The sequence below is a fragment of the Desarmillaria tabescens genome, assembly GCF_030435595.1.
Source record: "Desarmillaria tabescens strain CCBAS 213 chromosome Unknown EV420scaffold_18, whole genome shotgun sequence".
Taxonomy (NCBI): Eukaryota; Fungi; Basidiomycota; class Agaricomycetes; order Agaricales; family Physalacriaceae; genus Desarmillaria; species Desarmillaria tabescens.
The window spans coordinates 508,216-522,936 of record NW_026848317.1 but is presented as its reverse complement, the minus strand read 5'-3'; the positions used below and the strand labels follow the sequence as shown (position 1 = coordinate 522,936).

Here is a 14,721-nt window from a genome sequence, read left to right as displayed (position 1 = left end):
TTGGCGGCCGTAGCGAGGGCTGTGAAGGGTCAATAAGAAGCTACTACGCTTGTCGTCACCGTAGATGAAACCGTTTACCTTGGAAAGAGGGTGATCGAATGCCTCGAAATCAGACGTTCCGTGACATCATAAGAGGAAGACTAAAAACCAAGCCTGAGGCGATACGTGGATTCGACTAGATCTTAAGCCGACCAAGCGTCTCGAGGCGGCCGCCGGTGGGATAGATATCGGTAAATTAGGTGGCGATGCTAAGGGTCGGAAGCTTTTATTTAACGTTCAGAGATGGGGGCTTGAATGCCACGACGGTCTCGAGAATCATACGTACCCAGTCGTGAAGGGATATTAGAATCTTGCGAACCCGTGATTTCAGGTAAACGGCCGAAATTGGCAAAAGTTCGGTTCCGGGGTAGCTCCGTCCATTCTCTTCAAGGAACTTATTCAACAGAGATTTCCTTCTCTTCAACAGAATCTGCTTGTTTCGTTATCTTAATAGCGATAGTACGTCAACTGTTGTCTTCGGTTTCGGCGCATGATTGATGACGACGGTAATTTAGAATGGAGCTGGACCGCCCATGGTGTTTGCCTCGGACATTCTACACATCGCTATCGACTAATGCAAATGGTGGACACAACGAGGCTATTCAAGCCAACTTACACCTGGGGAAGCTCATATGCCGTCCACATAAAATGATGCATCATTAATGACACGATGTTCTTTTCTCTTTTCAACTGATAGGACCATCATGATACTGGGTTCTCCGTTCACGTGAATGTTGGGCACATATACTGAGCCCAGAACTCAATGGTTCGCATCGTAAGGTGTTCTTGATGATAATAATTCCACACGCCGGATTGAATGTACAGGCCTCATCAAGTGCTTTGCGCTCTCGGTCCTTCCGAATCCGACCTCGGTCACAGCCCAAACACGTGTGTCCTATCTATTCGTCTCTTAACGGAACAAGTCTCCCGGATCTTCTCATCGCAGGGTATTATCTTCTATCTCGATTGCCCTCGTGCCCACGATACTCAGTTCATGTGGTTCCACAAACATCCACGCCGGACCGCGGTTCACTCGTTCAGGATGGTAACTCAATCGAACCTTCTTCTAATAATCCCTAAATCCTCAAACTCCCGGACTTGCCTATTCAGGTGTTCCCTTTGCTACTTATCTATCTAGTCGATCGCCCAGTGCCGATCACACGATAATCATTTTTTTGACATCCCTTCAAAGTTCCACTTTCCCCGTCTGTCGAGTTACCCTCTTTCCCAAGGCTATGTGATAACAGGATGGGGGGACGATATATAGATGGCTCTTGGAGTACCCCAAGCCTTGGCGGGGGATGGACTTGAGCGTGGATCGCACCCCGTTCCTTGTACCTGACACCTGAACGTGAACCTCCACCTCACCCGGATCTATCTCTGGCTGAACTGGTTTGCCTATACCAAAAATGCACCCACCTCCCTAGTCTTTGACGTCCTTCCTTGAAGCAACATCTCATGTACTTGTTCGCGAGATCTGTAGTTCCTGTCGAAGCTCATCAGCTATCAAACTAACGTACTCACTCTACAGAACATAGGCGCTCAGTAATGCAGAAATGTGGCTATGCAGGAGAACATTAAACGAAGAACATGATGATCATTCTCGAAGGGAGGACCTCCTTTTTCCTTGTTGCCCGATCGTTTTATTCGATCGATTGCCCAGTATAACCTTGTGCTCCCAAACAGACATGCATGTTTGAGAGCAACAAACTAAAAAGTCCTTTTTTCCTTGGCTTCTTGTACTTGGAAACGCCTCCGGGGACCGGACGTCCTTGTGCCTCCTGACCCGCTTCTCCTTACAATGCGTTCCTCAGACCTTCTTCCCCCGGGCCTTCCTTCGGTCTCCTCTCTGCCCAACTATGTCTCTCTTCCATCTATTACATGTACACTTGGCGCATAGTTAAAACTCCTAAACGATCCTTTATCGTCGGGAGTTCCGTGTATAGCTGCCTGTGCCTGTTGGGGTCCATGTGCTTGCTTGCTAGTGCCGGCGGGAGCGTCGTTACTACGTTCTGTATCCGGCGCCCGCCCACGATATATGGATGACCGACTTTGCCTGCTGCGTACTTGGCGCGCCACTTCGTTCTCCATGACAAGTCCACCGTCGATGATGCATAAACCACCGACTCCCATGGACGAGTCTTTGACGTGTGTCGTTTTTTTTTGTTTAATACCGGACAGGATAATAATGAAGATCGACTCGGGTATTACATCCCTGCAGGTTGTGCTGCCGCTGTCAATTAATTTCTTCAGATCGCGGAGTCGTGAACTGGGTCATATCGTCATAGCCAAGCGTTATATCTTTTTTCCCCGGCTCCTCTGTAGCTACGCTTTTTTAATATGGCTGTGTTTTGTTGATATTAAGATGCTGCTGCGAGTCGGATTTGTATTCTGTTAATAATAAACATCGATATCATGTGTAAGTTGTGCCCTAGATATTTAACACAAACAAAAACACTGTGACTGTTGAAAGATTTCTCGCTAGACAGGACGGGGACGTAAATTCAACCATGACAGCGTTAAAATAAGAGCAACGGAGATTTCTAAGACGGATGACGCTCGAACATTGTTATAGGACTGCGGATGATATCGCTCAAGGGAGACGGAACAAGACCTATAATTAAAGAATTTGGGGGTGGTCGAGGCCGTAACGGAGACCCTCCTTCAGTAAATGGATCAATCATCACCTGTTCCGAAAGTTGAACGAACAAGAACAGGCCGCATGGTGCGAGGGCATGGGAGGGATCAAAGCCAAGATGATAACAAACAGGCAACTCTTCGCCCATCAAATTCAAAGTGTGAACCCGTACTAGGGGAGCAGAAGTGTGCCCCTCCCCTCCCCTCCCCGCGTTAACGGAATAGTATGTTAACCTTACCCCTCCCAAGCCAGCTTGTCTCTTTCCTTTCCCTGCCCTTTAGAGTTCCACAAACGCAATAAGTAAATTAAAAACTAGGTACAACGCACACAAATGATAGATAGATAGACAGACAACGCTTCGAATTCCTCGGTCACAAGGGCAGTCCACTCGGAAAACGGCTCCGGGGCCACCACAACCTATCTAACTGCTCTTCGTCTTGGACTTGATCCCGTGGGCGAGGTTGAGTGATGAGATCAAGTCCTTCCCCAGCCGAAGGATGATTAAAGTGGGGACGACAAGCCAAACACTGTTTGGTTAATCAGCCGAAGAAAGAGAAAAAAATTCCGGGGTGAGGGGGTGAGGTGGGTGGGTACGTACCCGTTGGGAATGATCCAGTATAGAGTCAAATCGTGGGTACTGTTGTGTCCGATATTGCACATCCCGCAATAATACTCCTGTACCCAGTACAAGAGCGTCTTTGCCAGCGTCAAGCAAGCAGATGTGAAAGCAATCAGGCCAGCCGGAGGCCATCGTGCAACGTACGCCAGGTACAAGTACGCAATATTCAAGAAATTTTCTACAATGTTGAGCAAGGCTAAAATAAATTTTCGGATCAGCGAATTGATCAAGGTGATGATGGGAAAAAAGAATAAAAAGAAATATTTTCGCACATTGGGCGTTCGGGAAGCCATCTTTTTCTACTAATGCCGGGGCGCCGTATATCTGGAAAAATGTCAAGGGAAGTGAGTGGATTGGGGGATGGGAAAAGGAATGTTCGGACTTACGTAGTCGATCTAGACGGGATGTGATGAGTAAGTTAAGGGACGCGATTGAGAGAGGGGGAGGAAGGACGATAATGGACTACGTGCGCCCGCCGTACATTTTGATAAATGGAATATGGCTGCCATATCCAGTGAAGATCGCCTCCCTAAACAAGGGTAGACTGGTTACTACTATTTCGCAAGCTACGGGTCCGCATACCTCCATAGAGCGGGGTCTATTGTGGAGGAAACAAAATGGACTCGTCAATACCAATTCCCCTACGAGGGCCTAGCCAGAGTTCTCGTTCACCTCAAGAAAAGATATCCGGCATCCCAAAATATGATCTGTAGGGTCCAACATCCATTAAAGACGTAATCGAGGAGAGATCGCAATCGCCAAGCCGTACCGGAATAGTGATGGCGAACCACGCAGTAATCCACCAGTAGGTCTGTGCAGTCATAGTTGTGTCTGTGAGTGGGTAAGAGGGAGAGTGTGTTGCGATGTGGGTGGGTCATATGATCCGAAGAGAACATACCTGTGCCGCGAAGCCGGCGGCTTTTTCCTTTTCGGCTCCCACGAGTGCCTCGACGGTGGGTCCCACCTACGACGTCGGGACACAGGTCCCGGATATCGGTATAATATTGCGCGTCGCGTCTGAGAGCCGAGTTTGATTGGGTGATTTCGTCGCGGCGGCGCAGGTGCTGTGCAGAGAAGACTGGGAAAATCATGTTGTTGACGGCGCTGCTCCGAGGGAGGATGTCGACTGAGATGGTGATAGTTGGAGGGAAAGGGAAAGGGAAATGAAGAGGCAAGGTGACAGAGAGTACACGTCCGACACGAGGCGGTGTTTCATCGTTGCAAGAGAAAGGACGGTGAATGAATCAAGTCATTGTCTGTATTGCACAAAGGGTAGAGTCGTACACGTATGTGCATCATCACCATTGTCATTGGGCTAAATATGTGCATTCAGAGTCGTATAGGCTGTTGTAGCAGTGAAAGATTCATTCGGCACCGCTACCACGGGGGCTCCATGCTGGGACAACCCACCCATGCGGTAGCCAGCCGCCCTCCCGCAATCCCACCCACCCACACCCAAAATAGCACCAAAATCTCATCTAATCTCCCATCCCCACGTCTCCCGCGACAATCAACGCCCAGAAAGGGCATGTATGTCCAAGTGTCGGCCTGATGCAAAGTTTTGATAAAAATCTGTCAGACTCTGTCAACGTCGCAGATCATATTCGGCGGCAAAAAAGAAAGCATCAGTTAATGCCAGTGTCCGGGGCGAGGTTGAATCCTGATCTGCAGTCAGTTGATTTTGAATGCGGTGGGAAGGTGAGGGGAGGTGGGGAGGGGTAGTGATTTCCACACGCGGTCTCTACCCTTCACCTTGCCAGGTTGAGCCAATAATGGAGGTTAGACTCGGTTGCTCTCGTTCGCTGATTGCAATTAAAAAAAGGCCATTCAGCGAAGTTCGGAAACCAAGAGTTTGGATCTCAAGCAAGCCTCCCTCGAATCAAGTGGGATAGTTCGGTGTCTGTCCTTTCATCCCAAGGCAGGCTAGAGCTGAGCCAGATTTAGTATGAGAGAGAAGAGGAATGGCAAGCTATCGGCAACCCGGCATCTATAAGCATCCGTAAATCAAGGCGATGGTCATTTTCGTCTGGGCTCGGCCGGTAAGGAATCTTCCGAGCCGGCATGGTTAAGCAAAGCAGCGAGGGAGGCCAAGGTGGAAGAGAAGAACGAACCGAACGTAAAAAAAATTAAGTTGCCACCGGCAAAACGATTCTTCCCAATCAGGAAGCCAAGCCAAGGCACGAACCATTCAGGAACAATGTTTGGTTCGCTTGCTTGCTTGGAGGGGGCGGTCGGCTGGAACATTGTCATATTTAAATTCGACTGGGTTCCCTGATATCGTCACTTTTCCCTTTTCCCTCCCTCTGTCCCCTTCTCTACGAAGCATACCCTTGCTATCTTTCTATACCGTGCACTATGCGATTCCATAATCTGCTCGTCGTACTGGCCTCGACGATGGCATTCGTTGGGGCGGCCCCTTCGGTGCGCAGAGCAACCCCCCAAGTCCTACTTGTCGAATTTTTTTCTGACTCTCGACTTTTAGGGAGAACAGAGTAAAGTCGAACTACGGGAAGCCGAGGTGCGTGTTTGACTTGTCCTAAACCTAATCCCATACTTACTCCGTCTCAGCCCGCGAACGGCGGAGGAGGTCAATCAGGTCAATCTTGGCGTCGTGATGCTGAGGTGAGTGCTGCGGGTTCCATTCAATTTTTATCTTCACGCGTTGACTTGTCCTTTTTATTCTAGGAAATTCACGTAGCGCGTGAGGTACGATTTCGTACATGCGACTACGGAATGTTCTCCCATTCATTCATGCTATTCATTAGCCTGCCAACCAAGCCGGAGCGGCCTGGCGTCGTGAGGTGCGTTAATCCATACTAGTGGAGTATTCATCGTAACTTATACATTCCTAGCCTGTCAACCAACCCGGCGCAGCTTGGCGTCGTGAGGTTTGTTAACCTTTACTTCAAACGAGACGGGAAATTCATTTCATATCGTCTACAGCCCTGCAAACCAACCTGGTGCTGCCTGGCGTCGAGTAGCAGAGGTACGTCAACCTTCTACGCGTCCCTTTTCCCTATCCAATCCTGACTTGTCCGCAGCCCATGAATGGTCCTGGAGCAGCTTGGCGTCGCCAACCCGAAGCGGAGGTACGCGCACCAGCCAAACCGATTATCACCGCCCCCAACCCCCACTCACGATCCTCTTTTTATAGCCCATGAACGGTGGTGCTATCGGTCAATCATGGCGTCGAGAAGCTGAGGTATCTATCACCGCAAATGTTTATCTGCTTTTGATTAACAAGTTGCCCAAAGCCTATGAACCAACCAGCTGCTGGATGGCGTAGGGAAGCTGAGGTGAGTTGGACTCTCCGTTTCCATTCAAGCTATCTTTTTTCTAATCGATTGATTGATTAGCCCATGAACGGAGGCGCTACGGGACAGTCCTGGCGTCGGGAAGCTGAGCCGGAGGCTAAGGTGAGCATTTTTTCTGTCCGCCCTTAATGTTAAGTATATCAATAAACCCTTCTAGCCCATGAACGGTCCCGGAGCATCCTGGCGTCGCGAAGCAAAGGCAGAGGTAAGCAATCGGACTTTTACCCTTCTTCTCCCTTCTTACTTAACGCATCCCGTCAGCCCTACAACCAAGCAGCCGCAGCCTGGTAAACGTACGCGCCCCGCATCCCCACATTCGGAGAATTTTTTTCTTTATCTTCATCCTCTGATTGTTGGCTTGTTGGCGGATATGAACGAACGTCGGAAGCGAGGGGCGGAGCCTGTTGTTGATCCGGACGGAAATCATATATATGCGTTGTCCTTTTACTTTCCTCTGGTGTTGTAGAGTGGGTGTGTGTGTAAGTCAGTACTGATAGTCTCTCACTGTGTCTTTGTTTTTCTCCCTATCCCATCATCATCATCCCATCATCATTTGTCTTATCCTACTTCTTCGGACTAACTATGGTCATTCGTTTGGTTCCCTTTTGTATACTTACTCAGCCGTAATGATTTGATTATTTTTGGCAGTGCGAAGGAAAGAAAGAGATCCCGCGCGTCGGGTGTCCCATGAGCCGGTTTGGCTTGTTAAGCATATGGGGGAAAAGTATCTGCGAAGTAAGGAGTCTAACTCGAGTTGGGAAGTGGTTATTAGATGAGATAGGGTGCCTTGTAACTTTCTGGAAAGAGTAAACGACCGCTCTGTCCTCGAGCGATGGCGACGATCATCTCCGGCGGTGTGGGGTACTATGCCAATCCATTCATTTGGCACATATGGCGCCCTCCTTCAATTGGGAAGCTCCTGTTCGTTCCTCACACATGTACAGTCATCCATGACATCTTTCGGCCCTTCTTCATTTAGCGGAGTATGATTGGCAGGTAGCCTACTGGCCAGTGGTACACATGCGGTTTTTTTTCCCGACTGACGCACCGGCTCGCTCGTCGTCGCACACCCTTCTTCAATTAGCGAGTTGATGACGATTGCATGCGGTGACGTTTCTCCGCGGATAGAATGAAGATCACTACTTCCTACGAACGACGTCATAGGACTCATTATTCGTGCGGGGCGTCTGTCATGGAGGATGTTCGTCAGTTGTTCTTCCATTATAGGATGACCACTTAGACACAGGCTGGAATGTTGATCTGTTTTACTAGTACCTACCAGCGTGATGATGGGTCCTCCAATTCATTGGATGGACAAAGTAAACAGCATCCCGTGGCTACTTGACGAAACAAGTTGGTAACCCGACCGAAGTCGTTCGTGGGGGTTCATCAGTCTTCCGTACCAGTTTTCGGGATGCTAGCCTGCGACCGGGATTGTTTGCTCCCGATGGATCCCGCGAGTGACTACCAAGTATGATGTCAACATACGAATGCATTCACAGTATATGCTAGCCCCGTCATACTGATATGACTCTCATAGGTTGTCTTTGAATACTAGATGATTGCATCCCGTTCCTTAGGAATGCTGTTCATTAGCTGGATTCCATTACTTCTCGACTAATCATTTTCTACTTCTACTAGTAGTATCTGGTTGATTGAGATGACCGAGCACTCACTTTGACAGTACCTGCTCGATTCGAAATCAACTAGACCGGAACCACTGTCCCGTGCACAGGTCAGCGTTCCCTCTGAAACCATTCGAATAAGTTCTAGTAGCTGCAATTCCATCACGCCAGGTCCCCTTTAGCCCAAAATAGTGTGTTCTCATCAGATTAAGCGTAAATGAAGGAAGGGCTCAAACCCCCCAGCCCTGCTTGTTCTCCCAGTCGTTGCCCAGCCCTGTGTAATAGGAATGACTCGGAAGAAGCATTGGATCCCACATGACGACCACTGGAGTAAGTAAACGGGTAACTCGCTTGGATGATCGGTAAGTACGCATTGCGTAAATTAACCTTTTAGACGTCACAACCATTCACACGAAGCGGGATATCGGTTTCGGTTACAATCAACAACCTCAGCTTGAACTCGAGAGATACTAGTCACTGCGCCGGGCATTTGGACTCCGTGTTGGAATCGTGTTCCTGTAACGAATTATCCAAGTTGCGAGATCCAAACTAGAACTCGGGGCGTACTAGATGGCTTCAGAAGGAACTCAATCATGACTGACCCAGAATAGTAGACGCCCAGGTACCAAGGGACTTATGATTTTGTTGCGGTGGAGAGAATGGTGCGGGGTAAGTGATTTCATTACCCATTCAAACCAAGGAACGAACTCGAGGACTAGAAACCTATGAACAAAATTAATAATGGCCGTGCATCTAGTTCGAGAAATGCACATCAAAGTTCAGATGCTAGCAGTCAAGGAACAGAAGCTATCACCTAAGTTCATTGAAACCACGGGCGCGTACATCACTTGGTCGAGGCAACAGGAGTACAAGGAACTGAGACGGAGAGTAGCAAGACCGGTGATATTGCAAATGTCCATTCGCGGGAGGAGTCCGTCGTTACACGCGGGAGATTTTCATCCATCCAAACCGACCCGAGAGCAAAGTGATGATGAACCTCGCGTTCGAACGGGCTGGCAACTCGTTCCGTGACGAACACAGACACGGGAGCTTTTGCTCGTAAAGAATAATGGCATCATCATGCTGGGTAGTCGTCATAGGTCACCGGTCAACAGTCTAGCCTACTGTTCATCTCAATAACGTGAGAAACGTCAACCGAGGAAATGAAGGAACTCAGTTTGACGCGAGCCTTGTATGTAGTTGAATTTCGCAGAAGAGGATCATACAGGGAACAGCTGTTCCGCCCGTGAGATGGAAGAAAGATGGACGACGTGTGGAATGCAAAGCGAACAATTGGAATAAAATCCAGCCTTGGCAAAATAAGTCAGGGTTGGCATTGACTTTAGTATGCAGAAAAGCTCACTCTCCAAGGTCTAGCCTCGCAGCCTCAAGGATGGATTCATTCCACGGCTCCAACACAGACCTCCCAATGTCCGCACTCCTAGGACATGTATCCATTCCATAGGCTCCCTTCATTTCATTTATCGGACTGGGAGGATGGTAACCGGTATCCCGTTATTTGGTTCCCGCCGGGTATGAGAGAAGGGATGTGACGTTTAAAAGTTTAATTTACGCGATGCGCCGATCGTTACCCGTTGTCATGTGAATTGCTTCCTCGTTCCTTGGAGTTGGACAAGCAGGGTTGCCAGTTCGTTGGGGGGTTCGTCACCGAGCCCTTCTTCATTAATTTGATGGTAACCCGCTATTTCGGACCTTTGCCAAGGATGGGAACCCCGACATTGGCGTGTTTTGCTGCGGTCAACTTGGAGGTCTTGTGAATGAGAAAAAGAAGCATCGGACTTTGTCTATCATAAACCAAGGTTTGGGGACTTGGAACGTACTTCCTCCGGGATCCCCGAAATAGCTTCAATCCAGTCACAAGTCCGGGAAGCTTTGTTTTATGACGCATTCTCCACTCGTGGAAAAAGAAGCATGAAGTTAGCATTGCGTCATACCAGAGCGCAGCATCTCGTTATTTTAAGCGACCTCTTCCATCTCTGTTCCTCGTATATGAGCCTGGTAAGAATGGTTCAGTGCTCCCTGGATTGTCCACTTTGGAATCCAACCCCGTAGCTAGTGTCGAGCCGACTCGTTTAACTAGAGAATTGGACTTCTCGCGTCTCACGGTTGCGCCCCCAGAGAAGACGCCAGGTCTAGTCATAGAATATGAACGGATGCAGGTAACGATAGAAAGTTCCATACAGTACGATATCAAGGATGACGGGAACTCCAAGGCCCGTGTTGAGCTGAATTGTTCTTTCATTTCCTCGTTTGACCAGAAGGGTTGACTTCTAGCGTAGTATCATGCCCAGCGCCCGCGCCCCCAGGGTAGACACCGGGTCCTATCATAGAACACAAATAGGTGCAGGTAACGATAGAAAGTTCTATACAATACTATATTAAAGACCACGGACAGCCACCCGAGTCCGACGTGATATTGAGTTGTGAGATAAGCAATCGTGCAAAGTCGACTTTGAGTTCCCGAGCACTGATTGTTTGGACATCGACTCCGCAGCAAGTATTCAGTAGAGGGGTATTCAAAAACATCTGTCTGAAGGGGAGGGAACGGGGCAAGCCGCGCCCCCCTCCCACATTTGTTGAATTCAGATACTGCGGTATTTTTCATGTTCTCTGGTATTAATTTAATCAGCCACGTTCATATCCAACTCAAATTCGTGGGAGTAGAACTCACCGGTATTAAGTGAAGTGAAGCATCAGCTCTGTGGGCTCGTGCGATACGTCAGTGAAATGCCTCGTGTAAAGTAGCCCGTGAGTGCAGAGAGATGTCAAACTACGATCACAGACTGTTCCTGTTTTAATTTGCTGCGGGGCTGGGGTTCAACTGTCGGGGCGGGGAACCTGAAACTCCCGAGGGTGAATTATTGCAGAAGAGAAAGAATTACTTATCTGAAAACGACGGAGGGTGGATAGCATTCAGCGTAGGTGACGATTAAAAATACTGTATACGACCGGGGAGTATGAGAATATCAACTTCATGTTCCTGAGAGGTATGAAACGACATCCAGAAAATAGCAGGTATTCGGCAGACGGGATATTGGTCTAACGAGAGTTACTAGAGTCGAACGGAAGGTGCGGTTCCCAGAAGAAGGCCCGGGAGCGAGGTACCTTTTTAATAGTAAGCTCCATCTCGAGTCTGCGGATGACCAACCGTTCATGTTCTACGAAGATGAACTTCTGAGCCCGGAAATGAACAATACCGGTGTATAATTTGGCGCTTGTCGTATGTTTCCGAACAGCATGTTTCTGAGACGTGCTGTCATGAGGAAATCCTTGGTTTGAAGGAGGGCGGAGGGAGGTCCCAGTACGTTCCTGTTTAATTTACTCAAAGTTCAGGGAGGGTGGCGGCGGGCTCAAATTAAGCCTGCCAGCGGGTGGCGGAAGATATGCAGGGCGGTGTTTATTTAATTCGAAGGGGGCGGGCCCGAGGAAGGTTCGGATGTATGTCAACGTAGGAGGAGACCCCGTTGCATTCCAGAAAGAGGCAGCGCGACGTGAGCGTGAGTACTACTAATAAGAGCAAACAAATATCGTCATCCCGCCCGATGCTTCCTTCAAGCGGCGCTTTCTTCTTTCATGCAATGTGCATTATGGTTCAATAGGTCGCGGGCCTCGTAGGTTCCTCCTCTGCCTAGGAAGGATTACTAATTGAGGATACAAAAACCAGCATTCTTCCCGGTGCTTATGTTTTGGTTCCCTGCTCTGAATCCAAGTCATTAGAGGTTCTTCATTCATCACTCTTCTCCAGTGCACCCTCTATTTAGAGGCGATTTCCCCCAGGTTAGCTTCATTTCGTTTTTTATATCAACTTCCCTTCCTTGACCATAGATACCGGAGTCATGTTCCGAGGTTCTTCGTTGATTCATTAACCCTTCCCCGTGGCAAGCGCGTCCTCTATTTGGAGACAATGCTCCCTAGGTTAAGGTAGATACCGCCACCATACGCCGTCGAAATTCCGTTAGCATTTGGGTACTTATGCGATAGACTTTATCCCCGGACTCCAACCGTCGCACGAATAGTTCCTGGCGGGTAGTCTCGACCCTCGTGAAATATCCCGACTTGAAGCGGAGAGTAGATATCAAAACTTTGACGCGTCGCCCTGACTGGTGTACATATGTGTATTCCTTTCTGATATTAACCCACTCCTTGCGTGCGACACTCTTTTTTCCCTGGGCCACAAGATCAAAATGCCAAAGAATGGTAAAGACGAGAAAACACGAAATAATTGCTTCATTTCGGCACTAGTTCCCCTCCTACGTGGTTCTCACTGCACTAGAGTTCACATGTCATCCCAGAGTTTAAAAGTCCGCATCTTTTTTTTTTTTTCATTTACTCATGATCCCCCTCCCCTCCGCGAGGAGAATTCCTTCATTTCGGGACCAGATACGTATCAGCCACTGTAGTTCTTGAGCTTGGAGGGGGAGGGCGAAATCCCAGTCAGGCATCGAGGAGTGACCAAGGTCTGTTTTAATTCACTTTTGGGAACTCGCATTCATATCCCGGGATCTACTTCTTCAGAGGGAGGGACAGTCGAGACCGCGAAAGAAATGAAATGATGAAGGTTGCGGCGACGGATACTGACTACACGGCAAGGTTACTCAGATCAAGTTCGTGCTCGTGCTATGGGGTCCGGTAAATATCTAATTCGAGGCCGCGAAGGAGGATAGGACGTATCTGAAAACTGTTATCAAGAGAGGACGACTCCGTTACATTCCAGGAAACGACTTCGAGCGGGACAAACGAGTGATAGGACGAGAAAACACCATTTAGTTCCTTCATTTCGGCGGTAGTTGCTCTGCCTACGCGCTACCTTCTTCATAGTAACTTGATGCAGCATAGTCATTCTAAAATTTAAAGCTCGTATCTCATGGGAATTCACAGTCAGGTGAGAAAAGAACGAGAATGAAATGATGACGGTTGTGGCGAGCGGTGCGATATGAAGTATCAGCCACAGAATAGCGTACATGGTGTATGTTCCTATTTAATTTACTCAAAGCAAGTGCGCACGTCCGGTATTATCAAAATTTGGACTCGTCGTCCTAAATGGTGTATACAGTAAACTGCCTTGTACATTTCTGATATCAACCCGCCCACTCCTCGCGTGCGACTCTCTTTTCTTCTTGGCGTACAACATCAAAACGCGAAGGAACAGTACGACGAGAAAACCCTTCATTCCGGCACCATTTCCCCTCCTACCTTGCATGTCATCCCAGAGTTTTTAAAGTCCGCGTTTGTTTTCATTTACTCATGATCCCCTTCTCCTCCGGAAGGAGGAGTATCCAGCCACCATGAGGGAAATTCCTTTTCATTTCGGTACCAGTTTATTGAGCATACGTATCAGCCACCGCATTTCTTGTTGGAGGGGGGGGATCTGTCCAAGGTCGTGTTCGTGTCTGTTTTAATGTACTCTTTGGACTCCTCACACTCCTATCCCGGGGGTCTACTCCTTCAGAGAGGAGGAGGGGGGAGACCGCGCTAGAAATGAAATGAAGTATCAGCCACAAATGCTGACTACATGGTGAGATCCCAGGCCGTTTATTCGAGACGAAATTAACCCAGTGCGCGCACGTTCGAAGAAGTATTGATATTTAATTTACGGGCCCGAAGGGGGATGGAATGTATCTGGAAACTGTCATCAGCGTAGAAGAGAGGGAGTGAGAGACCCCGTTAGTATATTCCAGAAAAGAGTTCTAGCGAGACAAGATTATCGTGATCCCGACCGTCCAAATTTGACGCGTCGCCCACACGTGCGTGTGCATTTCTTAACTCACTCTCTGCGTGTGATTTATCAACATGATAGGACGAGAAAACGCGAATTATTTTGCTTCATTTCGGCGACAGTTGCTCCTCCTACGTTCATGATATCTCGATGGGGATGTGCGAAATCCCAGCCTGAGGGTGCACTGGAGTTTTAAAGTTCGTGTCTCATGGGAACTCACAGGTTGTGGCGAGTGTGATATGAAGTATCAGCCACCTCGGGCGGCGTGCGTTCCTATTTAATTTACTCAAAGTAAAATTAACCCAGCGCCAGGATAGGGCTCGAGGGTCCAGGGAGGATTTAGTAGAAGACTCTGCCTAGAGCGGTATTTTTCGATAATTCCCAGTCTTTCATCCGGGTTGTAAATAATGATACCCTCCTTCTCACAGGGTTTTTCATCACGAGTCTGGGTGGAAAAATACGAAATTCCTGAGCGTCCTTCATTTCGGGACCAGTTCCTGCACGTACGTCTTGCGATATGGATTATCAGATACTACATCAATTAGGTAACGTTGGAAAGGGAGCGGAATTCCAGGGAGACCTGTCCGTCCAGTATTAACTATCAGCCACCGGAGGGCCTGTTCATCGTATGCCATCCTAGAGTCGAAACTCTGTCTCTGTTTTAATTTACTCAAGTAGATCCACGATGGGTAGTAAGTACTCATACTCATTATTCCGTGTATCATTTCTTCACCTCCCCTCCTCCTCCT

The 14,721-nt window shown here is 48.5% G+C and overlaps 3 protein-coding genes across 3 annotated transcripts; 1 reads left to right on the top strand and 2 right to left on the bottom strand.

Annotated features, from left to right (window-relative positions):
- Positions 1 to 3,098: 3,098 nt before the first annotated feature.
- On the bottom strand, positions 3,099 to 4,119 carry EV420DRAFT_1270546 (uncharacterized protein; the record flags this gene model as incomplete). The annotated part of the gene is made up of 7 exons (XM_060467578.1): positions 3,099 to 3,204; positions 3,276 to 3,492; positions 3,569 to 3,620; positions 3,763 to 3,825; positions 3,879 to 3,894; positions 3,969 to 4,003; positions 4,066 to 4,119. 7 exons carry the CDS (start codon positions 4,117 to 4,119, stop codon positions 3,099 to 3,101), a joined length of 543 nt encoding a protein of 180 aa, XP_060330587.1.
- Positions 4,120 to 5,517: 1,398 nt separating this feature from the next.
- On the top strand, positions 5,518 to 7,317 carry EV420DRAFT_1544826 (uncharacterized protein). The gene is made up of 11 exons (XM_060473252.1): positions 5,518 to 5,717; positions 5,865 to 5,918; positions 6,062 to 6,097; positions 6,149 to 6,184; positions 6,211 to 6,282; positions 6,338 to 6,385; positions 6,451 to 6,498; positions 6,551 to 6,592; positions 6,653 to 6,712; positions 6,768 to 6,815; positions 6,872 to 7,317. The coding sequence occupies exons 1-11, from the start codon at positions 5,652 to 5,654 to the stop codon at positions 6,899 to 6,901; spliced, it is 540 nt and encodes a 179-aa protein (XP_060330586.1). The 5' UTR covers positions 5,518 to 5,651; the 3' UTR covers positions 6,902 to 7,317.
- Positions 7,318 to 12,566: 5,249 nt separating this feature from the next.
- On the bottom strand, positions 12,567 to 13,223 carry EV420DRAFT_1544818 (uncharacterized protein). The gene is made up of 2 exons (XM_060473251.1): positions 12,772 to 13,223; positions 12,567 to 12,713 (listed from the first exon to the last, which is right to left on the bottom strand). The coding sequence occupies exon 1, from the start codon at positions 13,217 to 13,219 to the stop codon at positions 12,941 to 12,943; it is 279 nt and encodes a 92-aa protein (XP_060330585.1). The 5' UTR covers positions 13,220 to 13,223; the 3' UTR covers positions 12,567 to 12,713; positions 12,772 to 12,940.
- Between the last annotated feature and the right edge of the window lie 1,498 nt (positions 13,224 to 14,721).